The following is a 26,784-nucleotide window of genomic DNA, read 5'->3' as shown; positions in this document are numbered from 1 at the left end:
TCACAATTATAAGGAGATCTTGTCCAGCAGCAGATCTATTCACTCAGTTTTAACATAATTCAGTGGTTAGAAAAGAGACCACTTCAGGGAAACCAATTGGGTGACAGAAGACTATGAAACAAAGTCAACCCCTCAATCTGTCTGTGAGGTAGTCACTCTATTGCCTTCATCGTGAATTATAATTAGCAAAACAATGTAAAAGTACTTACATAAGGCCCAGAATCCAGAGAATCAGCATTCACAATAATGGGAGGAGGGTTTGCCTGTAAAAATAGAAAATACAAACAATTTTACTGACTTCTAGAACATAGAACATAGAACGATACAGCGCAGTACAGGCCCTTCGGCCCACGATATTGCACCGACATGGGAAGTCAAAAACTAAAGGCCATCTAACCTACACTATGCCATTATCATCCATATGCTTATCCAATAAACTTTTAAATGCCCTCAATGTTGGCGAGTTCACTACTGTTGCAGGTAGGGCATTCCACGGCCTCACCACTCTTTGCGTAAAAAACCTACCTCTGACGTCTGTCCTATATCTATTACCCCTCAATTTAAGGCTATGTCCCCTCGTGCTAGCCACCTCCATCCGTGGGAGAAGGCTCTCACTGTCCACCCTATCTAACCCTCTGATCATTTTGTATGTCTCTATTAAGTCACCTCTTAACCTTCTTCTCTCTAACGAAAACAACCTCAAGTCCATCAGCCTTTCCTCATAAGATTTTCCCTCCATACCAGGCAACATCCTGGTAAATCTCCTCTGCACCCGTTCCAAAGCTTCCACGTCCTTCCTATAATGAGGCGACCAGAACTGTACGCAATACTCCAAATACGGCCGTACCAGAGTTTTGTACAGCTGCAACATGACCTCATGGCTCCGGAACTCAATCCCTCTACCAATAAAGGCCAACACACCATAGGCCTTCTTCACAACCCTATCAACCTGGGTGGCAACTTTCAGGGATCTATGTACATGGACACCGAGATCCCTCTGCTCATCCACACTGCTAAGAATTTTACCATTAGCCAAATATTCTGCATTCCTGTTATTCTTTCCAAAGTGAATCACCTCACACGTCTCTACATTAAACTCCATTTGCCACCTCTCAGCCCAGCTCTGCAGCTTATCTATGTCCCTCTGTAACCTGCAACATCCTTCCACACTGTCTACAATTCCACCGACTTTAGTGTCGTCTGCAAATTTACTCACCCATCCTTCTGTGCCCTCCTCTAGGTCATTTATAAAAATGACAAACAGCAACGGCCCCAGAACAGATCCTTGTGGTACGCCACTCGTAACTGAACTCAATTCTGAACATTTGCCATCAACCACCACCCTCTCTTCTTTCAACTAGCCAATTTCTGATCCACATCTCTAAATCACCCTCAATCCCCAGCCTCCGTATTTTCTGCAATAGACGACCTTTCTGCCTTACAGTAACTGACTGCCAACACATAAGGCTGAACTTTCACTCTGTGGTGGGTAGCTTGAGTTGGAATGTTTCCAGCCTTGATGCATCTACCTTGGGAAAAAAAAGCTCCAAATGTCATGATTTTCGCTCGGAGGGGCAAGGGAAAAGCAGGTACTGGATGAAGCTGGGACTGCCGCCTCAGACACAGACCAGAGTTGGCCACAGGGGCTGCTGAGCAGTATGGCATATTGTTTAAAAGGCATGTTTGGCTGAAAGCCCAGACTTCCATCAAGGCTTTATTTAGTTGAAACAGGTGCACAAAAGGGAAAACATTATTTGACTGATAAATTTACAAACTTCTTTTTTTATCTGTGATCTATTTTGTCACTGGCTCAATTTTTATTTGCATAAGATAAAAATGTGCCAAGTGTTCTAGTTTCTGTAACGTTCTGGTTAATTAACACTTTTATTGTTGCTTTTTAAGTATTTCCATACATGCCATTGTTACTCTTGGGCACATTGGTTCTGTACAGAGTATACTGGGTGAATGGGCATGGAAGGAGCTATGAGTTGGAACAGAGGGTATGAGAGGTCATTGGTGTGGATGGTGGTGCATAGGTTGGCATGGAGGTTATAGAGGTCCACTGGGTGGGTGGGGGCATGAGGGGCTTGTGCCTGACAATTCTTCTGAGAGACCGTGACCATGTGTCCTTGAGAAGCAAACATTGTGGGGCTAGGAGTTATTTCCCCTGCACCGCCCCCTTCACCGCCCAGTCCCCAGTCCCCCCGCAATGGAGCCAGCCAAGTCAGGAATGCAGGGTGCTGGCTCGCTGCCTTCTGCACCTGCAAACTTTGAGGTGCTCGGAATGGGGGCAGAAATCCCAGAAACCAGTCTTGCCTGCCATCTTTGAAAGGTCCGCAGTCTCTCTGGCGCCGCGGAGATCTGGCCCATAGGACTCTAACCACTTGTCTGAGTAAGTGACAACATTATCAGAGTGTTTCCTGCTGATTTGTAGAGCAAATCAGACCAGTGTTGTTTTCAAGCACCACCAATCAATCATTTGCAGAGAGGTGCTGGTAAACATCTGCCAATAGATATTCAGTTCGAATTTTCACATAGTAATGATGGTGTCAAACAACTCAAAGAAATAACTTCCCAAGTGCAATATTACCATCTTATACAAGAAAAATAATGGTAAACTTTACATTTCTGTAGCAGGAGGTGCAGCTGGTTAGACTTTTCCAATTCTTTCATGTGATGTAGGCATCACTGGCAAAGCCAGCTCTTGTGGCCACCCTTGTAAATGTGAGGGCGAGCCACCTTCTTGAACTGCTTCACCTATTACTCTTGGAATATCAAACTAAACCCAAACTGATGGGATGAAAGCTTCTTCTGTCTGATGGCTGTAATGACCAATAAGAATAAATGCTTGAGCAATCCCAATCCATTACTTATTGACCATGAACACACAGTACAAAACTACTCATAATTAGGAACTACATTGTCCATTTCACTCAAATAATTCTGATTGGTGCAGAAAATGGAAATTGTCACACTGGTACAGCAGCAAATGCTTCTGTACATATAATTTACAGTGCAGAAGGAGGCTATTCGGCCCATTGAGTCTGCACCGGCTCCTGGAAAGAGCACCCTACCCAAGGTTAACATCTCCACCCTATCCCCATAACCCAGTAACCCCACCCAACACAAAGGGCAATTTTGGCCACTAAGGGCAATCCACCTAACCTGCACATCTTTGGACTGTGGGAGGAAACCGGAGCACCCGGAGGAAACCCACGCACACACGGGGAGGATGTGCAGACTCCGCACAGACAGTGACCCAAGCCGGAATCGAACCTGGGACCCTGGAGCTGTGAAGCGATTGCGCTATCCACAATGCTACCGTGCTGCCCCTACAGTTCAGGTTTGGGTATATTGTTAGGATAGAGCCAAGTCAGTTTCACCATTCATTTAATCCCGACTGTACCTGAGCTGGAAATGTTTGATACTAAAATAGTTATCAAAATCCTGTACTTACTTTTCATCAGTGATACTTTATTTTTAACCTGTGTTTCATTGTTATTTCTGTAACATTTTCATCTCCGGGAACATTTGTGTTATCTTTTGAGCTTTTTATACTCTTATACTTGAGGGAACCTTGACAGCCTGTGAAAGCTCGATAATTTGTTCAAGCAATGTCTCCTCTCCTTGGGTCAGTAATTAAAATTTTTCACAGCAAGCAACAAGGTTGAGTTTCACTCCACGGACTAGCAAGCTCTCCGGAGCATGAAGTACTCAGGTGATTTTACTGACAGTGATATTAACATGTTGTTTACCAGTTTCCTAAGCAAAGTGGCTGGGAAACTGGAGGAAGGCAGCTGCCACGCTATAAAGTCAGGCAGCTCTGAATCCACCTTTGGGAACTTGTGAGAGTGGCCACTGGCAGCAAGCTAAGTGCATCAAGTATGCGTGGCTGGAGAGCGATGGGGAATGTCTGGGTACAGGAGACTTGTGGGGGCCCAGAGCAGCGCTCCTGCTTCTCTTGGCCCACAAAACCTTCAACTAAAATTTGTAAACTTATCCCGCTGGGCTTCTTCTTGCTCTTATGAAGCATCCAGCAGCATCGGGCTGGCAGAGACACCTCCATTACACTCCTGCCCAGACCTCAGGTAAATCTAGCAGTCAGACACTGTTAAGTTCATCATTGCCTGATCTGCCATTTTAAAGACTTCGGCCAGTCTCCTTGTGCCCCAAAATTTTAAATTCCAGTTGGTCAGACCAGAGCAGGAACAGAGAGTCAAAGCCGTCTGCTCCATTTTAAATGCCCCCTCTCAGTTTCCACTGGTCAGGAGGAGTTAAAGTCGATCATATGGTTTTGACAAATGGCTCGATAGATGTATGCAGAAATATGACAAACATCCTCTTTGTAGCTTGGTCAGATCCGGTACAAAAAAAGCCTCATGCTGTGGTAACCTTCACTTCTTTGAGAAAATCAATCTCTGTTCCAGATGTTGCCTTCAGGGGGTGTTTGTTACTGACACTGGGATCAGGAAGTGGAAAGCAACTCACCTTTCCAATGCTTTTGTACGTACATGGCAGAGCTGACTTTTCCCATACTACACAATTCAATGCACCTTTCTCCTACATTTTAAGGCTATTTACTGAAAAAGGAATAGTTGGACAGGATGGTGGGTGGAGAATATGGCTGGATGCCCAGAAATTGGTTTCATGATATCATGAATTTACAAAGAGATCTTATGCCGGCGCCTGCCAGTTGGGTTAGAAAATCTGTCAGAGGCTGGCGTGAAACTGATCTATATCCCATTAATTGGGTGCAGATGAAGCCCTACCCCTCCCACACCAGATTCACCGCGATGCCGGTGGGGAAAAAACACTGGCGTAAAACACTTCCAGAACGTGGCGTGCAGATATCAGGACTCATCTGAACAATACCTGGAGCGGCCTCCAAGTTCAAGGTAAGGTTGCCCACAACCCTGGACTCTGGAACAGCACAGCAGAGGGTCAGGAGTGCATCTGCAGGCGGACCCTCCAGACTTGGAAAAGAGTGACCCAGTAAAACCCAGAGCACCAGAGGCCAGAGAGAGAATGAACCTGGTGGGGAGCAGATGATTGGACACTTTAAGAAGAACAGCGCAGTGAACCTTCACTGAATCCAGAGCCGGAGCTCCTGAGGTAACGTCAGGATCCCAAAAGTGATGCAGGGCAAGAATAAGCATAGAACATAGTACATAGAACATAGAACAGTACAGCACAGAACAGACCCTTCGGCCCTCGATGTTGTGCCGAGCAATGATCACCCTACTCAAACCCACGTATCCACCCTATACCCGTAACCCAACAACCCCCGCCTTAACCTTACTTTTTAGGACACTACGGGCAATTTAGCATGGCCAATCCACCTAACCCGCACATCTTTGGACTGTGGGAGGAAACCGGAGCACCCGGAGGAAACCCACGCACACACGGGGAGGACGTGCAGACTCCGCACAGACAGTGACCCATCCGGGAATCGAACCTGGGACCCTGGAGCTGTGAAGCATTATGCTAACCACCATGCTACCGTGCTACCCCATCTGATTGGTGTGATGTTTTTTGTGCTTCTTATTATCAGGATGGATGTCGTAATGTTCGCAGAGACCACAGAAGCTAAGTTCAATAACAAAGCTAACATTTATTACACTACTTATTAAAGCTCGACCACTTACTCCTACAGCAAGCAATAATCTAGTAATCTGCAATCTTCACTCTACTAACACTAGCCTCTGCACTACATCTTTAAATGTACTTTGCGCTCTCTAGACCTCTCCTCTGACTCTCTCCAGCCTTCTCCCAGAAGCCTGAGTCAGTGCTTTATATAGTTCTGCATCTAGCTCCATCTAGTAGTCAATTATGATATTACATTAACTCTTTATATTCTAGACATTTTACGTAATCTCATAATTGGGTGAATAAGGTTGGGTGACTCGGACTTGGCTAGTAAGGAACTGCCATTAGGGACTGACCCGAAATAGTGGTGAATTAGAAAAGTGTAATAGTAAGGGATTAACTGAGAAGCATCAGGGATAAGAAAAATAATAAAGAGATAATTAATTATTATAAGTAATACAAGGATAAGTAGGCTAAAGTAGAATTAGACAAAGAGACTAAGTTAAAATAAGAGGAGTATCCTTTAAGACTAAGTCATTTGAAAAGTTAGCAAGTAAGAAAAAGTACGTTTAAGTATGAGACATGGCAGGTGAGGTCAGCTGAGTGGAATGTGTGACCTGTAATATGCGGAAAATAATATACTGGTATCCCAGATGTCCACATGCAGGAAGTGCTCTCAATTGCAGAAACCTAGGGCAGGATTCTCCGACCCCCCCCACCGGTGGGGCGGGGGCACGGGGCGATCTGGCCCCGGGGGGTGCCCCCATGGTGGCCTGGCCCGCGATTGTGGCCCACCAATCCGCGGGCGGGCCTGTGCCGTGGGGGCATTCTATTCTCCACGTTAGCCTTGTACCAACCCGCGATGGCCGACGCTGATGCTCCCGCGCATGCGCCAACTCTCGCCGGCCGGCGGAGGCCCTTCCGCGCCAAGCCCCTTCCCGCCAACCGGCGCGGCGCAAACCACTCCGGCGCCATCCTAGCCCCCGAAGTGTGGAGGATTCCGCATCTTTTAGGCGGCTCGATGCCAAGGTTTGCGCTGTTTTTTCCCGCCCCTACGATTTGCGCGGAATCCCGCCCCTGAACTTCGAATATTGGAACTTGAACGGCGGTTGGACACACTGCGGCGCATCCGTGAGGCTGAGAGTTATGTGGATATCATGTTCAGAGAGGTGTTCTCACTGCAGCTGAAAAGACTGGCGAAAAGAAGGGTGACCACCAGTCAATCCAAAGGAAACAGACAAGTAGTGCAAGAATCCCCTGGGGTTCTGCTCTCAAATCGGTTTTCCATTTTGGGAGCTGCTGAGGGCACTGCTTCCTCAAGGGAGTACAGTCAGAGTCAATCTTCTGGCACCACAAGTGGCCTGACTGCACAGGAGAGAAGGTTAAAGGAAGGAAGAGCGATAGTGAAAGGGGATTCATTAGTTAGGGGAATAGACAGGCGTGTCTACAGCTGCAGACGTGACTCCAGGATGGTGTGTTGCCTCCCTGGGGCCAAGGCCAGGGATGTCACTGAACACCTTTTTAAAATTTATTATTGTCACAAGTAGGATGCATTAACATTGCAATGAAGTTACTGTGAAAAGCCCCTAGTCGCCACATTCTGGCACCTGTTCGGGTACGCGGAGGGAGAATTGGGAATGCCCAATTCACCTAACAGCACGTCTTTTGGGACTTGTGGGAGGAAACTGGAGAAAATCCACGCAGACACTGGGAGAACGTGCAGACTCCGCACAGTGACCCAAGCCAGGAATTGAACCTGGGACCCTGGTGCTGTGAAGCAACAGCGCCAATTCTGTGCTACAGTGCTGCCCACGGCTCTGCAGAGCATCCTAAAAGGGGGGGATGATAAGTCAGAGGTCGTGGTACACATTGGTACCAGCGGTATAGGTAGAATTAAGGATGAGGTCTTGCGTCAAGAATTCAGGGAACTAGGTTTTAGATTAAAAAGCAGCACCTCAAATGTTGTAATCTCTTGATTACTCCCAGCGCCATGTGCCTGCGAGTGCAGAAATAGGAGAATGGGGCAGATGAATGTATGGCTCAAGAGTTGGTGCACGAGGGAGGGATTTTGATTCCTGGATCACTGGGACCATTTCTGGGGAAGGTTAGATATGTACATGTGGGATGGTCTGCACCTGGACCAGCATGGGGTCAACATCCTTGCCGTTTGGTTTGCTAGTACTATTGGGAGGAGAACAGTTGGGAGGAGAACAGTTCAGCAAGGGGTGGTGACACAGAGCAATAGTACAGTAAGGACACAGCATACTATAGTAAGGGAATCAAGACAGAGGGAATTCAACCATGTTGAGTTCCAAAGGAGTAAGGAGAGGCTGGAGGCCTTTACTTTAATGCTAGGAGTATCATTGGCAAGGCTAATGAGTTAAAGGCGCAGATTGACGCGTAGAATTGTGATATTGTTGCCATCACAAAGGCATGGTTGAGGGAGGGGCAGGACTGGCAACTCAACATTCCGGGGTATAGGATATTCAGGCAACACAGGGAAGGGCGTAAAAGAGGAAGTGGTGTCGCATTATTAATTAAGGAGTCAGTTACCACAGCAAGGAGGGATAGTATCTTGGAAGGGTCTTCAAATGAGGCTTTGTGAGTATAATTAGGCAGTGACATTGCTGAGAGTGTATTATAGGCCCCCAAACAGTCAGTGGGCAATAGAGGAGAAAATATGTAAACAATTCACAGAGATGTGCAATAATAATAGGGTAATTATATGAGAGAATTTCAACTTCCCCAACATCAATTAATGTAAAGGGTTTAGAGGGGGCAGATTTCTTGAAATGTGTTCAAGAGAGATTTTTATATCAACATGTAGAAGGTCCATCAAAGGACGGCGCAGTTCTGGATCTAATTCTGGGGAACGAAGCTGGACAGGTGTTCGAGGCGGCGGTGGGGGAGCATTTTAGTGATAGCAATCATAACACAATTTAACTTCGCCTTGGAAAAGGAAAAAAATGGTCTGAGAAAAATAGTTTTGGATTGGGGGAAGGCAGATATGATAGGATCTGGCCAAAGTAGACTGGGAACAGCTTCTTGTGGGAAAATCCACAGCAGAGCAATGTGGAGGGTGGGGCATTCAAAGAGGAAATGGGGAGAGTACCCGAGTGTAGCGAAAGATTGGGACCCCGTTTTTAAATGGTGTCCTGATCTCCAAAATGATCCCCAACCTCCCCTTCCAGTCCAAACGCACAATGGGAGGATCCCTAGCATCTCCCAACACCTATGCTGAGTACCCCTGGCTCAATCGTGCATGCACAAAAAAGTGCCAGCTTGGCACCTTGGCAGTGCCAACTGGGCACACTGGCAGTGCCCATGCCAGCTGACAATGTCACTTGGGCACCTTAGCAATGCCAGACTGGCATCCAGATGGCACTGCCAGGATGCCCAGATGGCACTACCAGGGTGCCCAGATGGCACCAGCACTGCCAGGGCACCAGCCTGCCCAAAGGGCTTGCAGCTGGGGGTCTCCAATCCCTTGGGAGAACCCCACAAGTGTGTTTCTTTCTGGCCCCCGTTAATGGGGGTCTCTGAGGCAAAGGTGTTGAATTCCAAAGCCTGAAATAGGATCTGGAATCTGCACATTAGAATGAGGCTAACTGCCTCGCTGTAATATGCGGATTTGCCAAAAAGTGATTCGGCCCACAATGGCCGGGATTTACATCGCAATATCTTGCGAGATTGGGTTGCATCTCGTGAGGCGTGGCGAGCCGAGTAGATCCCGGGAACGGTGTCTCCTGGCTTTTATCGGCCACGCTGCATCGCAAGCTGCTTTTCCAGGATAACGTGGCCACTGGATTGCGTCCATTGTGTGCAGTTTTGATGTCCTTATCTGAGGAAAGATGCTCTTGTGTGGAGGGACTGCAGCGATTCCTGGGATGACGGGACTGTCATATGAGGAGCGATAAAATCGGATAGGATTATATTGATTGGAGTTGAGAAGAGTAAGAGGGGACCTCGTAAAAACTTATGAAATTCTAACAGGACTAGACAAGGTAGATTCTGAAAGAATGTTCCCGATGGTGGGGGAGTCCAGAACTAGGGGTCATAGTCTGAGGAGAAGGGGTAAACCTTTGAGACTGAGGTGAGGAGAAATTTCTTCACCCAGAGAGTGGTGGATCTGTGGAATTCACTACCACAGAGAGTATTGAGACCAAAAGGTTGTGTCATTTCATGAAGGAATTAGATATAGTTCTTGGGGCCAAAGGAATCAAAGGATATGGGGGGAAGGCAGGATCAGGGTATTGAACTTGATGATCAGCCATGATCATAACGAATGGTGGAGCAGGCTTGAAAGGCTGACTGGCCTTCTCCTGCTTCTAATTTCTATGTAGATTTATGGGTCAAAGGGCCTCTTCTGTCTTGTATGACTCTGTGATTTGGTATCCAGGAGGAAGTCCATCTTCAAACCTTAGAATACTCCTGGAGATCCATCATCTGTTCTCAGAGTGCACCCGGATATCTATGATTTTCAGGAGGTCCACCTTCTTTCTTCAAGAGCAGGTCAGTGATATTGGATGTCTTTTTAGTATGGTACCCCGACACGACAGCAGACTACTCACCATCCAGCCCCGCCCCACCACTGAATTTGGTGTGAAACAGCAGGGTGCATAATTAATTAGATCAGGGCCAGAAGATCTGGCATGTTTTCTCACCGGCCGCCGCAGCGGGAAACACCCCACGTTCTCGCCCCCACCATGGCGCTTTGTCTCAAAATGGGAGAATTTTGCCCGTTGTCTTTCTGTGGATATCGTTCAAACGAACTTATTATTCTCTCGTCCTTTTGCTGTTTTGGGCCATTCTTTTAAAGGGGCTGTACTGTATGACCGTGCTCCTCCCCTGAATTTGAACTGCGTTTCCTCTTTGACTGACATGTTGCGTATTTCCAGCAATTTCGGTTCCATTATTTAAGAAGAGGAAACTGTTGCATTCCCAAGCACAGACATCTCTCACCTTGATAAGCAGAAAAAAACACACCAAAATATAGGCTGAATTGTAAAAAGACTCATCACACTGCACAGAATTCCCAGCTGAGAAGATTTGTGACCTAATGCATTGCCTCTGTCAATGTCTCTCTGTAAAGCTCCCTACGGAGGGTGAGAATACAGTCACAGCAACCTTAACATTGAAATTCTTCATTTCCCACCAGGCTCAACTTGATAGTTCCCTTTTGAGCTCTAATCTGGAATGCAGGATGCGAGAAAATACAGTTAGAATCCAGGGTCTTTCTATTGTCCTGTATGGATGGTAGAGCAATATTTTTCTTCATTATCACATTTAATAACCATACCTTTATAATATCCTGTCACACACATTAACAGCTCATACTCTGCCTGATCAGTCTTGTTAACAATCTGTTTATAACAATCTATTAACACATTCATTAAAAGTCAATTTATCATCTCCTGCACTGAATCACTTGTTAATAACTGTTTTCAAATACAATGTACTATCGCATTCATTAACAATAATTTTCTACCATACTGCACCAACAAATTTATTAAAAACAGTTTTTTAATAACCTGAAAAATGAACAGTCAAGAACAATAGCTTTATAATGCCCTTTGTCACATCCCAATCCATTAACCATAGTTTCTGCCATACTGTCCAGTCTTATTTGTTATTAATAGCTTTCTGATGTCTTGCAATGTCACATCTATCAAGAATAATTTTTGAATTTCATAGTGCGGCCCATTTACTTTCTTTTGCTTCGGACATGAGCAGGAAAAGGTTTCTTCGGACCCAATGGTTTTTCTTGATGTAAAAAGGATGTTCTTGTGTTACTGTTTGCAAAATAATGATTACACATCTCTGAATCTAACTTTTATTTAACTGACAGTCGTCTAACATTTTGCTCACATCTCAAAACCATTCAGAAAAAGACCTGCGCCAAAGGAAGGTGTTAAAGTAAGATGGGCGGGATTCTCTGTAGCCTGGCGGTGAAATCGGGATCGGCGATTGGGCGGAGAATGGCTTCCGACGCTGGATTCGGGGCAGGCGCCAGTTTTATGCTGGTTTGCGATGCTCCACCCCCTCCAAATCGCCATCATTGGGACATGCACCACGTGCAGTCGCAAGGCCGGTGGTGTGTCATCAGCCAGCCCACCAGTGATGCTCCGCCGCTGATGTACCGAGTTCCTGACGGTGCAGGCCACGCGTGGTCCCAGCGGTCGGGAACCTGGCGTACCGGCTGCGGACAGTGTCCAGCACCGACATACTGGTCTGAGGTCCGTGCCGCTAGCCGGGGGGGGGGGGGGGGGGGGGCTGCTGCTAGGGCTGGGGGGAGTGGTGGGGGTAGCCAGGGCTGGGCTGTGGGGTCGGAGAGAATGGGTTAGGATTCCAGCACAACAGGCGCCATGTTTTCTGGCGCGACCAGTGAAGCTCGTCAGCCCCGCGCATGCGCAGCCCGGGACCCAACAATTCTCTGGCCCTTTTTCTCACGATCCGCGGGTGGATTCCGTGCAGTGCCAGTGCTAGCTCCTCGTCGGTACCGAAATCGGTGATGGGTTTGCTCCGATTTTCTCATCATTAATCACCTGTGGATTTTCCGTTGGCGCCGGCACTTAGCCTCAGGAAAGGAGAATTCTGCTCCATATATTTGTGAGAAGTATGAAATATATTTGTGGCCCTAATTTTGTCTTTGTTTATAAATCCCTCCATGACCTTGGTCCAAGCTATCTCCATAATTTGTTACTTTTCTAAATCCTCATCCAAATGCTTGGTTCTTCTGCTATTCCCCGAAAAGCGCCAGAATGTGTCGACTTGGGGCTTTTCACAGTAACCTCATTGAAGCCTACTCGTGACAATAAGCGATTATTATTATTATATTGATCTTCTGTGTGATCCAGCTCCCTTTATTTCAGCATTAATACAAGTGCATTCAGCAGCTGTACACTTTGGAACACTCTTCCTGAAACCTTCCTACCTTTCAAGAACCTCCTCAGGACTTACCTCCTCAACCAAACTTTAGAGCACCCTCCTGAACCTTTACCTCCAGCCTGGCATTTGTTATCCTTACAGGTATCTTCACATATTTACTTACATTAAAGGTGCTGTATAAATAAAAGCATGTCAGTGTTATTATTCAAAGACTGGTATTGTATGAGCTGCAGGACCTGGAATCCTGTTCCTAATATTCCCATTAAGATTCCTTAGCAGAGTGGAGAACAAGACAGGATTCAAAAACAGGATGTAAAATATGAAATTTAAAATAGTAAACTGCAGAATAAATATGCGTTGCAAACATTTCTGATGATATAAACCTTGTAAATATCAATGATTTCTGTAGCCTTCAGCTCTGTCTATTGAGCTGTGAGAGTCCTTGTATCTGGGAGCTGTTCTTCAGATATGTTCAGTACAGAACTGGAGTTGATAAGACTGTCTACTTCACAATGTAATGGTAATTGCTTGGGAAGTGTGGGTATGAACATTCCAAACCTCAGAGATTACTGCATCGCAAATGCAAATTCACATCATTTTTTGACAGTCACAGGGTCGCGTAATTATAGCTTCCGCTTTTCTTTCCAGATTCTCCTGTCATTATATGCTTTTAAAAAGACAGCTAGAGCCTCCCACATCTAAACTTACGTGACGTGGGACGCCAACAGAATGAATTTATTCCGAAACGCTTGAGCTACTTAACCCGTCCAGCACTGAATTCTATTTTCACTCCACATACAATGCTCTCCCCAGACTGCACTTGTCATGTCTGGAGAAGTGGAAATGTTTGACAAGTTCAGAAATAGGAAAAGCTCTGCCCCAATATCACAGCAATATCCAGTGCAACTAATGGTGTTCTAATTATGCTCTGTAATTCAGATTTTTAATGATGAAAATGTGTAGATTTTAGAAAGCAGTGAGCTGGCTGCCCACTTCAACAGCTGCTACAGGAGGCTTTGAGGTGCAGGTCAAACATTGGGAAATGCCTTCTATGAATCTCTGAGTATTCACGGCATGTAGGATGCAATTCTCCAGTAAGTGCTCCCGCCAGCAGTGAATCTGGACTGTTTCCGACTTGCCTGGCAGCAATGCTGATGTGCCATTTCATTGCACTTATACATTTTTTTCACAAGGTCAGTTTTACGTTGGACTTGAGAGGGCGGGGCGAAAATGCACTGACATGTCCCGCTCCTCAGAGATTGAGGTGCCATTTTCAAAGGGCGCCCCGATCTCAGAATCATGATGCAGTACCCCGCGCCCCCCAATCTCTGGCAATGTCCCCCCAGGTGCGGAGGCAGAGCTCAGACAGAGCACCTGGTCTTTCGAGGAAGATTTCTAGAAGAGACAGCCTCTTTAAACAAACCAGTTAGAAAGAACACTTGGTTAAAAGAGGAAGCACTTCAGATTTAATGGATCCCTGTAGTGATATATGAGTAAACAGTTACCTTCCTTTGAAATTGCCTGGACATGCAAGCAAGAGACTTGTAAAAGTCAATGGACTGTGAACTTGAATGTAAATAATGCAGTCCAAAGCTTTTAGGCTTCTAAGAATGCACAGAGGCTTGGAAACGCTAAAGGGCTATGGAATTGACTGTGATAAAAAAACTTCAAAGGTTTCCACTATGTTATAGGGAAGATTTTCACCTTCTTCTTACATATCATTGATATATGCATGCTTAGAGAGTGTTTAAAGGTTTTACGGCTACAGAGGGAACACTTCTGACTTCTTCTGATAGATTATTGATATTGACATGCTGGGAGAGGGTTTAAAGGTTTTGATGCTACAGAGAGTACACTTTCACTTTCTTCATTGTAATTGACATGCTAGGAGATGCCAACACATCAGAGGGCAGACTTTAAACTGAGCTAACATGCCAAAAGACAGTTTAAAGATTCTCAAGGTTACAGATGGGGAGACCTGCCAAATGACCCCATGCAGGTAAAGACCCCCACCTAAGCCCCTTCAGACCAGCTCAAGCATCCCCAACCTCCACCTCTTCTATAGGACTCCCCTCAGCACCCTAGAGACAGGGGTAGGAAGGGTTCTCTCCCCCTTGCCTCCTTTGGAGTACAAGATGTCATGTCCCCACTTGTCAAGACTTGCACCAATTCATGCCAGTATGACTCCTGGCTGGGGAGGGGGGGATAGGGGGGGAGGGAGGTCTTGAGCATTCCAGGAGGCTGGTGATTCAGACTTCCTGCCCGATAATAACATTCAGATTAATGTAAATGGCTATTAGCATCCTGTCACTCACTCTGGGTGAGAACTTCTTCGGGATCAGCGGGGGTCAGTGGGGTGGGCCGGTAGATTCACAATGGGTTTGATGCCCAGTGGGAATCCTATTTTTGCCCTCACGTCTGATTTAGTGGATCATCGTGATTCCCACCTCCGGCTAACAGCCCCAGAGAATCCCCCTGTAATTTCTAAACCACATTTCACTATTGAGAAAAATCAAAAAAATAATTCCAAATGTTAGCCAATATGATTTTATTTTCATGCTTAATGCAGTGTGTTGTATTGGCTGAATAAGACCTTAAAATTACATTGTGAAATACAAGCATAGGGTCTGCAACCTTGCATCCGTGCACCCAAACTAGTTCTGAAATTCCTGGTAGCACAGCCGAAGGAATTTCATAAATTACATGATTATTAGAATTAAGTTCACCCGGTCACTAGGAACAATTTGTATATGGTGAATCTAGTAACTAGTATTTTGTGAGAAGCTGAAATCAGAGGGCGATAAAAGTGAGAGACTAAAAAAGTCTTATGATTGAAGAAAACAGTAAATAAAAGAGAGAAATAAAGAGGAGATAATTTTGACTTTGAGCAATAATATATAAGTTGATAATGATACATGGCCAATTTTATACATGGGGGTGTGGGGGGGAGGGGGGTTGGGGGTGGTGAATATCAGTTATAGAGGGTTACATGTGAGATTGAATGGGCAGAGGGACAATAATAGAAGCCGACTTAATAAGCCCATAAACCGATGAGCAATGAGGGGGAGCAGTTTGATAACTTGATGCCTGCTGGTTATTTGTGCCCTATGTACAGCATAGATATCAGAAAACTTACAACTGGAACAACTAGTTTGAGTACTTACGGTACTTAAGTACATGGAAACAGTGTCATATAGTAATTTATTTTATTTTTTAAAAAGTGCTTTTGTTAAAGGTCTTACATTTTGTCCACTGGACATTCAACAAGGGTATGTGCATCGGTCACAATATACATGGCATTTCCCTTTGTGCCGATCCATCTTCCTCCCACACCCTTGTTCCCTCCTTCCCCGCCCCCCCCCCCCCCCCCACCCCCCACCCCTGCCCCCTCCTTTTGTTGTTTCAGGATCTTTTCTTGGGTCGCTTATTATGCAGTGGGCAGTTATCTTCTATTTACATGTGTGCAGTGTTTTCCCCTTCCCCTCCCCTGCCTTTGTCAATTGGCCCCACCCTCTTCTCCTCCCCCACCCTCCCACCTCCGTTTTGGTGTTTCTTTGGGAGTTCTGTTTCTTGTGGACTCTCGGGGCCCCCTGATATATGTTTTGGCTGTTTTCTGGACTCCCCCTCCTCTCTCTCTGGCCTCCCCATCTCCCCTCCCTTCCATATCCCTTGCAATTGCGTAGGCTCCCATGTTTCCGTGTTTCTTCTTCTTCGTAGGACTTTGTTGTGGATCCTTGGATTGTTCCCCCACCTGCCGACCGCCCCGCGGCCCCCTCCCCGCCCTGCACCCCCCCCCCCCCCCAAACACACACACAAACGACGTAAGCATTTTATCTTTTTTTTGTACTCATTTATGGGGTGTGGCCATCGCTGGTTAGGCCAGCATTGATTGCATATCTCTATTTGCATTTCAGACGATGTTGGTATGCATGCTCGAAGGGCCAGATGGCCTACTCCTGCCCCTAGTTGTTATGTAAGTTGCCTTCTTGAATGGCTGCAGTCCTTGAGGTGTAGGTACACCCACTATGCAGTTAGGGAGGGAGCTGCAGGATGTTTCCCCAGCGACAGTGAAGGAACGGTGATATATTTCCAAGACAGGGTGGTGAGTGATTTGGAGAAGAACCTCCAGGTGGTGGGGTTCCCAGATATCTGCTGCTCTTGTCCTTCTAGATGATACCGGTCGTGGGTTTGGAAGTGCTGTCTGAGAAACCTTGGTGAGTTACTACAGTGCATCTTGTAGATGGTACATAAGGGTGCCACTCTTTGTCAGTGGTGGAGGGTTTGAATGTTTGTGGAAAGGGGAGCAATCAAGCGGACTGCTTTCTCCTGGATAATAATGTACTTCTTGAGTGTTGTTGGAGCTGCACTCATCCAGGCAAGAGGCGAGTATTCTATTACATTCCTGACTTGTGCCTTGTAGATGGTGAACAGGCTTTGGGGGGGGGGGGGGGGGGGGTCAGGAGGTGAGTTACTCACTGTAGGATTCCTAGCCTTTGACTTGCCCTGGTAAGGAGTTCGCCATTGCCTGCCACTTGTGTGGCGTGAATGTAACTATGGAGTTGAAAAGGCTTTGGGGATCTAGATCGGTATGGACCGGAACAGGAAGAGGAACCTGGGCAGTACGTTCATCTTGATCTTCTATACTTTCTCCATCAGGGAAAGTGGGAGTGTGTCCTATCTCTGCAGATCCTTTTTTAGCTTCCTATGCCAGACTGGTCAGGTTCCACTTATGGATCCATGTCCAGTCATGGGCAATCTGGATCCCCAGGGAGCAGAATTTGTTTTGGGCTCGTTGGAATGGTCATTCCTCCAGTTCTGCCCCTCCCCCTCTCGGATTCATAGGGAATGCTTCATGCTTGCTCAGGTTGGGTTTGTAGCCCAAGAAGGCTCCAAACTCTCTCAGGAGCTTCATGATTCCTTCCATGCCGCTTTGCGGGTCCGGGATGTAGAGGAGCAGGTCCTCTCTGTGCTCTCTGCCTACTCTTCGGATTCCCTTCCTGCTTCTTGCTGCTCCTAGTGGTTCAATTGCCAGGTTAATAAGAGCGAAGACAGCAGTCATCCCTGTCTTGTGTCTCTGTGCAGCTGGAAGTATTCAGAGCTGGTGACATTGGTTTGTATGCTTGCCTTCGGGGCATTGTAAAGGAGATTAACCCATGTAGTGAACCATGTCCCTAGCCCAAACTGCTCCAGTACCTCTATGAGGTACTTCCACTCCACTCTGTCGAAGGTCTTCTCTGCTTCCAGGGAGATACCTTTATGGGTATCAGCGATATGGTGGCATGTGTTAGCGTTGTAGGCAGGGTGCCACTCACTAGCAACTCTGAGAACATCTCCCAAAGGCCCAGGGGCCAGTGACGTCGGGGATGTTTTGTAGAAGTCTGCTAGGAACCTGTCGGGTTCCGGTGCCTTCCCCACCTGCACGGAGTTGATGCTCTCCAGGACCCCTCCCAGTCCTAGTGTTGCTTCAAGCCCCCTCCGTCTGTCATCCCCAATGACAGGCAGTTCCATGAGGAACTGTTTCATCTCTGAGTCTCCGTTGGTGGGCTTAGAGGTGTACAGCCCCTGGTAGAAGGCCTCAAACACTTTGTTGACCTTCTTTGGTTCGGCTACCAGTCTGCTTCTGCTGTGCTATTTTCTTCATAGCTGCCTGCTTTCTCAGTTGGTGAGCCAGCAGGCAGCTAGCCTTGTCATCATGTTCATAGAAGGTCCCCTGTGTCTGGCTAAATTGGTGCACTGCCTTCCTGGTGGATAGCATGTTAAAGTCCATTTGTAGCTTTTTCGTCTCTGCCAGCAAGTCTACGGTCAGGGCCTCGGAGTACCTCCTGTTGACCTCCAGATTGGAGTTGATCAGTTGCTGCTTAGCCGCCCTCTCTTCCCTGTCTCTACGTGCCTTATAGGCAATAATTTCTCCTCTAATCCCAGAACGTGGAAGGTGAGAGTTTCCCATTCCGGTTGTTAGTAACATGGCCTGTGATGTTTTCTGGCAGAAGACCTTTCTTGGCCAGGAGAATCATGTCCAACCTCCATGTGGAGCGTTGGGCACGTCCCATCTCCAACCTCACATCCATGTTACGTGGAGTGTGGTCGGAGATTACAATCGCGGAGTATTCGGTTCTTACTATCTCTGGAAGCACCGATTTCCACATTACAAAGAGGTCAATGTGTACTGGCAAAAAAAAAGAGAATTCCTTCTCTCCTGGGTGCATGAACCACCATGGGCCCACTGCCCCATCTGTTCCATCAATGTTCCCTTTTCTCGAGCCATACCAGCTGTTTTCCCCGTTCTGAGGTTTGATCTGTCCGTCAGTGGGTCCTGTTCACAGTTAAAGTCTCCCCCCATGGTCAGTCAGTGGTATCTATTTCGGGGATTTCTGCCATGGTCTTCTTTACAATTTCTGTGTTGTCCCAGTTGGGAGCGTACACGTTCACCAGGACTACCGGTATCCCGTCTAGGACACTCCTGACCATGAGGTACCGTCCTCCCTGGGTCCGTAACCGTCCTGGTGTCCATAAACCCTGTCCTCTTACTTAACAGTATGGCTACTCCCAGCTCTCATCCTGTAACAGAAATGGTAGGCCTCTCCCATCCAACCTTTCTTTACCCGCAGCCAGTCCTTCTCCCCCAGGTGCATCTCTTAGAGGAAGATTATGTCAGCTTTCATACTTTTCAGGTGGGCGAAGACTTTGGATCTTTTCCCTGGGCTGTTAAATCCCCTGATGTTCCATGTGACTATCATGATGGGTGGGTTTCTGTCCCCCGATTTCTGCGTGATCAAGCATACTTACCTTGTGGATGCGATCCTGCACTTCGAGATTTCCCTTTGTTAGAGAGCCATCCAAAATGGCTGTGGTCACTGTTCCCACCATTGGGCGGGCCACTGCGCTCCCGGGATTCCCTTTGTCTGGGGGCCATCTAACATGGCTGCCAACTGTGTGTACGCCATGTGGGCGAGCCCCACCACTCTAGGGTTTCCCTTTGTTCAGGGACCCTCCAAAGTGGCTGCTTGCGGTGCAAAGTTGTTCCATTTTACCAAGAGTGACCTGCTGAGGCCAGTTTAGAGCCCTTCCCCCCCACTGTTTCCCCACTGTTTTTTTCCGCCACTCTTGCTGCCCCACTTACCTCCCCCCATATCCTCTCTTCTGCTCGCCCCCCCCCCTCCCCCCCCCCGCGCTGTGTCTCCCCCTGCTCCTGCCAAAAGCTGTCTTCTTGGTGGGAGATGCGCCGTGGACCCCTCTCACTCATATCTCCTAGCTCTAGCTTTCCCGCTATGTAGTGGCCCCCCTCCCAGTGTCAGTCTGACCCCCTCCTATGCTTGCTCTGTTGCTGTTCCCACTATCTCCTCGTCACCCTTTCTTGTGCTTTGCTGCACCTGCCCACTCCTCTTTGTGAACTGGTTCCCCTGTTCATAACCAGACGATGCAATCCCGCACAAAATTGTCCGTTGATTTCCTCCGCCTCCTCTGTGCTTTACTCATTGCTGTCTCTCTTGCTGTCTGTGCAAACCGTTCTGATGGACGAACCCTCCGCCTCTGCAGGGGCAGTAAAGTAATGTTCCTTGCCGTAATATATTACCAGAGCAACCCGAATTTAATTTTGCTTTAGTATATGGGCCGATTTTGCCTGTTAAATTCTGCCTTGAGTTTGCTAGTTCCGCCCCAATGTCCTGGTAGACTTTGATTTTATGTCCGTCCCAGTTGCAAGCCTTCGTCTGTCTGGCCCAGCGAAGGATCCTTTCCTGCTCCTGTTATCTGTGCGGCTTGGAAATGACTGCCCGCGGCTGCTCCCCTGGCTTGGGTTTAGGCTGGAGCGACCTGTGGACTCTCTTGATCTCCGACGGCTTGGGGAAGCTGTCCCTCCCCACAAGGTTGCCCTGCATTTGGGCCACATAGTTGGTCGGATCCCTGCCCTCGATTCTCTCTGGCAGGCCCACTATTCAGATGTTCTGCAGCCTCGACCAATTGCCTTGGTCTTCAACCTTTCCTTTCAGGCTCCCCTGGGTTGCCACTAACCTCTTGATTCCGGCCTCCAGGGCAACGATTCGGTTGCTCTGGTCCATTGATGCTTTTTCCAGCTCCTTTATCATGCTCCCCTGCACTTCCAGTCTCTTTCCTATACCGTCGAGAACCAGTGCCACTGCCATCGCAAGCTTAACTGCCGCCTTTAGTTAGAATGAGACTAGGTCTGGCGCTCGACGCCGATCCTGAGTCACTGGTCAATGGGGTTTCCCATTTCGGGGCAGCCCCACGCCGTCGGGAAACCCCCAGGCTACCGGCAAAACGGAGAATCCCAATGATGTTTTAGGCAGGTTGGTTCGATGTGGACTGCACTCGATGCAGGGAAGCTAGAAACAGACGTCTAACACTGGAGAAAATCCAACACTGTTTTATTCAACGATAGAACAGATAAGCATATTCAGCTGTGGGTCAACACGATACTGAACTGACTGGAGACCTAGGAGGCCTGACCAGACTTACTAGCTACCGCATGGTGTTTGCACTTGCTAGCTCGTGGACTCTGACTGTCTCAGTGGCTGGGTCCAGAGAGAGCGGGAAACCTAGTGCCCTCTGGCTTTATAGTGGTAGTGTCCATTCTGGTGATTGGCTGCACTGTGTTGTGTGCTTACTGGTCATCCTGTGTGTCCAGTAAGAAGTCTTACAACACCAGGTTAAAATCCAACAGGTTTGCCGTATGCCAAACGACATCTTCTTCGCAGCCTTCAACACATCATCAATGAAGATGAACATCTTGTCAAGGTCATCCCCACACTCCACTACTTGCCTTCAAGCAACCACGTAACCTCAAACAAACCACTGTTTGCAGCAAATTACCCAGCCTTCAGAACAGCGACCACAACACCACACAACCCTGCCAGGGCAATCTCTGCAAGACATGCCAGATCATCGACATGGATACCACCATTACACATGGAAACACCACCCACCAGGTATGCGGCACATACTCTTGCTACTCGACCAATGTAGTCTACCTCATACGCTGCAGGAAAGGATGTCCCGAAGCGTGGTACATTGGCGAGACCATGCAGACACTGCAACAACGAATGAACGGGCATCGTGCGACAATCACCAGGCAGGAATGTTCCCTTCCAGTCGGGGAACACTTCAGCAGTCAGGGGCATTCAGCCTCTGATCTCCGGGTAAGCGTTCTCCAAGGCAGTATTAAGGACACGCGACAACGCAGAATTGCCTAGCAAAAACTTATAGCTAAGTTCCGCACGCATGAGTGCGGCCTCAACCGGGATCTTGGATTCATGTCGCATTACATTCACCCCCCCACCATCTGGCTTGGATTTGCAAAATCCTACCAACTATTCTGGCTTGAGACAATTCACACCTCTTTAACCTGGGATTACCCCCTATCTCTGGATCTGTAATGATTTGATTACCCGCAAATGCTCGCATTCCAAGCATTGTCTGGCATCTCTGACTTTGTCTATATAAATGTTTCTGGAACATAGCTCTCCATTCACCTGAGGAAGGAGCAGTGCTCCGAAAGCTTGTGTTTGAAACAAACCTGTTGGACTTTAACCTGGTGTTGGAAGACTTCTTACTGTGCTCACCCCAGTCCAACGCCGGCATCTCCACATCCTGTGTGTCAATCACTGCCTGTCTGCAACTCATTATATACATGAGTGGATATTATGACACCCAACAGCGGAGAATTCAGCCCTCGTTTCTCGGCTGATGCTCCATTCTCTGCTCAATCAGGATTCCCGACCACAGTGACGGGGACAAGAGAATCCTGGCCTTAATGTTAATGTGTTCAACTGAAATTATTTTTACTTCAGGAAAGGTGAAACCCATTTATTTTCAGTGGGTTATTTTAAATGGGCTGCATCTCCACTAACACAGTGAAAACCAGATTTTCAGACACCATATTAAATCTTGATTATGCTGGTGCACAATTTGTATGGCCAGGATTCTCCGGCAGTGGGAGCAGAGAACCCACCGTCAGCAAATGATGCACCGCCTCCTGTCGCTGAGCAATACACGGCTGGGAGGTTGGAGAATCCTGCCCGTAATTTCAGAGCCCAAGAGTTTATTTCAGGGTTTTGTACAGTATCAACACAATTTAAGCCTGTAATCTAAATTTGCAATGAAACACTGCATGTATATCGGCTTTCCTCTCACCAGATCATGTTTGCTCCCAGAAATCAATCATATGCTGCATGAACTATAATTTCCCTGAAGTTCATTTTGGTTTGTAAGACATGACAGATGCAGCCTCATCAGCAACCAGAGTGGATATCTGCGCATGAGCTGGAGTCACAAGAACCCTGGGCGGAATTCTCCGTTGCCCGAAGGCGATATCGTAATTGGCGATCGGGCGGAATCCACTCCGACGCACAAATCGGGGCCAGGGAAGGTTTGACGTCGGTCAGCCCATGCTCCACCCCATCGGAAGTGATGTAATTGCTTTGTGCGCGTTGCAACTGTGATGGCGCGACATCGGCCGGGCCTCTCATGATGCTCCGCCCCCGATGGGCCAAGTTGCCGACCGCATGGGGGCACGTGTGGTCTCAGCGGTCAGGAACCTGGTGTGGCAGCTGCAGGCTGTGTCCAGTAGTGCCGCACTCGTCCGGGATCTGTGCCTCTGCCAGGGGGGGGGGGGGGTCTTCCGCGAGGGCTGGGGGGACTGGTGGGGGTGGCTAGTGGGGTTGTGGGTGACGGGCCGGGTCTGTGCATGCCCGCCGCCTTGTACAGCACGACCGCTGCAGGTTATCAGTGGTGCACATTCGTTGTCAGGGACCTGGCCATTCTATTTTCGGCACGGAAGCCGGGAGTTTCACCCGATGCCGCTGCTAGTCTGTCACCAGTCCCGGAATCGGTGACAGGTCAGCGCCGATTCTTTCATTGTAAACCTCCCGCGAATTTTCCGTCTGAGCCGGCATGTAGCCACTGAAACAGAGAATCCAGCTTCCTATTTATGAAAGTGTATTTTGTTGGTGAGTAATGACATAGCTAGGGTAGCACGGTGGCGCAGTGGGTTTGCCCTGCTGCCTCACGGCGCCGAGGTCCCAGGTTCGATCCCGGCTCTGGGCCACTGTCTGTGTGGAGTTTGCGCATTCTCCCCGTGTTTGCGTGGGTTTCACCCCCACAACCCAAAGATGTGCAGGCTAGGTGGATTGGCCACGCTAAATTGGCCCTTAATTGGAGAAATGAATTGGGTACTCGAAATTTATTTAAAAAAAGTAATGACATGGCTTGCTATTTTTCTATCCTTTTGTCATCATTTTAATTGTTTTGCTCATTCCCCGCTAAAGGAATCGAGACAGGCTCGCTAAGTAGAAGAATGCTATGATACTTGTCCATTCTTCTCTAGCCATTCTTCATGTGATACATCAATGTTTTTGAAACTTTTTTTATTGGGACCCACTTTTAACAACCGGCCGATCTTCGTGAACCATGTCGGCTGACCGTCACGAAATACCATTTTTGCTTACATTTAATGCGACAGGTGAGCCTGTTTTGGCCTCACGATCTCACTTGCTTTGTCATTCAATGTCACTTTTCTGCTAAGGACTTCAGCTGATTACTTCAGATCTCGCTGCATCCTTTGAAAAAATCAAGAGGTTTGTCCTCAAACTCACCTTCAAATGTATTTGTAATTTTGAGGGGTTTAAACTTCAATTTGCCAGGACTTCCTGGCACAATACAAGTGGCTTTGCATCCTGATTTAGCACACTGTTTAGCACACTGGGCTAAATCACTGGCTTTGAAAGCAGACCAAGCAGGCCAGCAGCACGGTTCGATTCCTGTAACAGCCTCCCCGAACAGGCGCCGGAATGTGGCGACTAGGGGCTTTTCACAGTAACTTCATTGAAGTCTACTCGTGACAATAAGCGATTTTCATTTCATTTTCATTTGCATTGGCACAATTAATAAAGCCATACCTCCAGAAATCATATTTATACTACTTTGTTCCCGATTTCAGCTTCTTTTTCATTTCCATCAGATGCCTAGGAGCTCACACCAGCATTGCTTTGTCCTGCCATGGACTCACCTGAGAAGCTCTCTTCAGCAGATTCAACTGTGCAATCCTGGCCTGAAGTCTCTGGCCCTCTCTTCCTTATTACAAAATGATCCGTCTTCAGTTCTTCACACAGGCCTGTTGCTTGCTTGCTCACAACTACAAAATGGAGGAATCTCTCCTCCATGATTTCGTGCCCAAAGTGCATGTCAGTGCATGTGCCGGAGTGTGACCTGCTCTCTGCCATTTCTGGCGGAAGAATCTGCCATGTATAAAACATAAATTTGTTCCTGGAACAGCGCGCTGACGTCAGGAGGAGGTCGTCTTCCCCGCTGGGCCTGCGGGTTATCGGATCCCCCTGAGGGTGCACGCAAGCGCCGGATGGCCAACATTTTCAACCTAAAAGCTGGTTGCGGCTGTTGGGCTTTTTTCTCCTGCAATCGGGATGTTCGCGACCGATCACTCCTCGACCCTCCCGACACTCACCTGCAACACTGAATTTAAAAAACCCTGGGCTGGATTCACCGTTTTGGAGGCTAAGTGCCGACGCCGACGTGAAACTGTGCTGTTTTCTGACGGCAAAATCGGCGCCGAACCCTCATCGGTGCTACGACCGGTGAGGGGGTAGCAGTTGCGCTGAGTAAAGCTCCCGGCTCCCACAATATAGACTGGAGAATGGCCGGGTCTGTGGCCGCACATGCACACAGCGACGACTTGCAGCAGTCGCGCCGTAAAACATACGCCGGCTGAACGTGGACCCGACCTGCCAAATAGTTCCCCCTTGGCCACCCCCCACCATTGACCCCCCCCCCCCCCCTCACCCGCCCGCCGGCTAGCAGCACGGCTCCCGTCGAGCTCCCGACCGCTGAGACCTCACGTCTCCCGCGCGGTCGGGAACTTGGCCCATCGGAGGCAGAGCATGGGGTAGGAGGGCCTTCAGGTGACATGCCAACACCGTTCCAATGGCGTACGCAGCGCGACACGATGGCACCATTTTGGAGGGGCTGGAGAATGGAAAACCGGCATCAAACCAGCGCCCCATCCTTCTCCTGCCAATTAGCCATGCCCCTTTTTGGGCCAGCCCCTGGTCCATGTCACGTGTCCCACCAGGCCCACCTCAGTAGTTCACCATCACTGATCTCTTCCCAACTGCGCCACACCAACCACACCCCTGTCAGCAACCCTCCCCCCATCATCAAACAAAAAACTAACTCCCTCCCCACCCCACATGCCTTCCTCCTGGCAATCCTTCCCACTTCACTTCCGTTAACCTGCCCACCTAGCCAGCATTGTGGCCCCCGCTCAAGGACTTCAACCAGCCTACCTACCTCCAATTCCCCATCCCCAAAATCAACCCAACCATCTATCCGTCAAGAATAACAAAAGGCACACTCACCATTGTTGCTTCCCCGTCAAAATCTGCCCTCCAAAACCCGCCACCAAACACGTTAAAGAACACCCAAAAACCCCATCAAAGTTCAATGTCCTCACACTCCTCCTAATTCATTGTCCCTCATAAACTTCATTGCCTCCTCTGGCATGTCAAAGTACCACTCTCACCTCTGGTGTCACCCTCAGGTAGGCCGGGTTCAGTACCCTCAGCGTCACCCCCTTTTTAAAGAGGGCAGCCTTAATCCGGTTAAACCCGGCCCTCCTCTTCGCCAGCTCCGCACCTAAGTCCTGGTACACCTGCAGCTCATTCCCTTTCCAGGTACATTTCCTGTCTGCACTGCCCATCAAAGGATCTCCTTGTCCAGAAAGCAGTGCAACCGCATCACCATTACCCTTGGTGTCTCGCCAGCCTGCGGACACCTCAGCGCTCTGTGCATCTGGTCCACATCCAGGGGCTGATCAAAGGCCTCCCTCCCCCATCAACTTACCCAACAGCTTTTCCAAATCAACTGCAGCCTCTGCACCTTCAATGCCTTCAGGCATCCCGACAATCCTTAGGTTTTGTTTCTCGAACGATTTTCCAAATCTTCCACCTTCTCCCTCAGCTTTGTGGCTCGCCTGCGTCACTCCCATCTAGCCACCAGCGAGGCCATCTGCCTCCTTGTGCTCCCCCACTGCCTCCTTGACTTTCTGTATCATCAGGCCCTGGGATTCCAGCCTCTGCTCTACTCATTCGATCCCAGACCTCAGCGGTTCCACCACCTTGGCTAGGTCTTACAGGGCCTCTTGCCTCTGCTTCCAAAACCTATCATTCAGACACTCCACAAAATGCTCAGTCGACCACTGAGCAGGCAGCAGGGAAAAGATTGCCCTCCGCCATCTTTCCCTGTGGTGCACCACGACAAACTTCCTGCTCCAACTGCACTTTC

General features: G+C 48.3%; 1 protein-coding gene across 7 annotated transcripts in view; it reads right to left on the bottom strand.

The window, feature by feature from the left end:
- dlg3 (discs, large homolog 3 (Drosophila)) overlaps positions 1 to 26,784 on the bottom strand; it is a 758,334-nt gene that overhangs the window by 289,757 nt on the left and 441,793 nt on the right. For all 7 annotated transcript variants that reach the window (XM_038776233.1, XM_038776232.1, XM_038776230.1 and 4 more), the window contains one exon: positions 210 to 263. In XM_038776233.1, the coding sequence (XP_038632161.1) occupies positions 210 to 263 (54 nt within the window). The remainder of the gene's footprint in view (positions 1 to 209; positions 264 to 26,784) is intronic.

This window comes from Scyliorhinus canicula, chromosome 17 (assembly GCF_902713615.1).
Source record: "Scyliorhinus canicula chromosome 17, sScyCan1.1, whole genome shotgun sequence".
NCBI classification, from domain to species: domain Eukaryota; kingdom Metazoa; phylum Chordata; class Chondrichthyes; order Carcharhiniformes; family Scyliorhinidae; genus Scyliorhinus; species Scyliorhinus canicula.
Note: the sequence above shows the minus strand (reverse complement) of the source record. Positions and strands in the feature narration are given on the sequence as shown.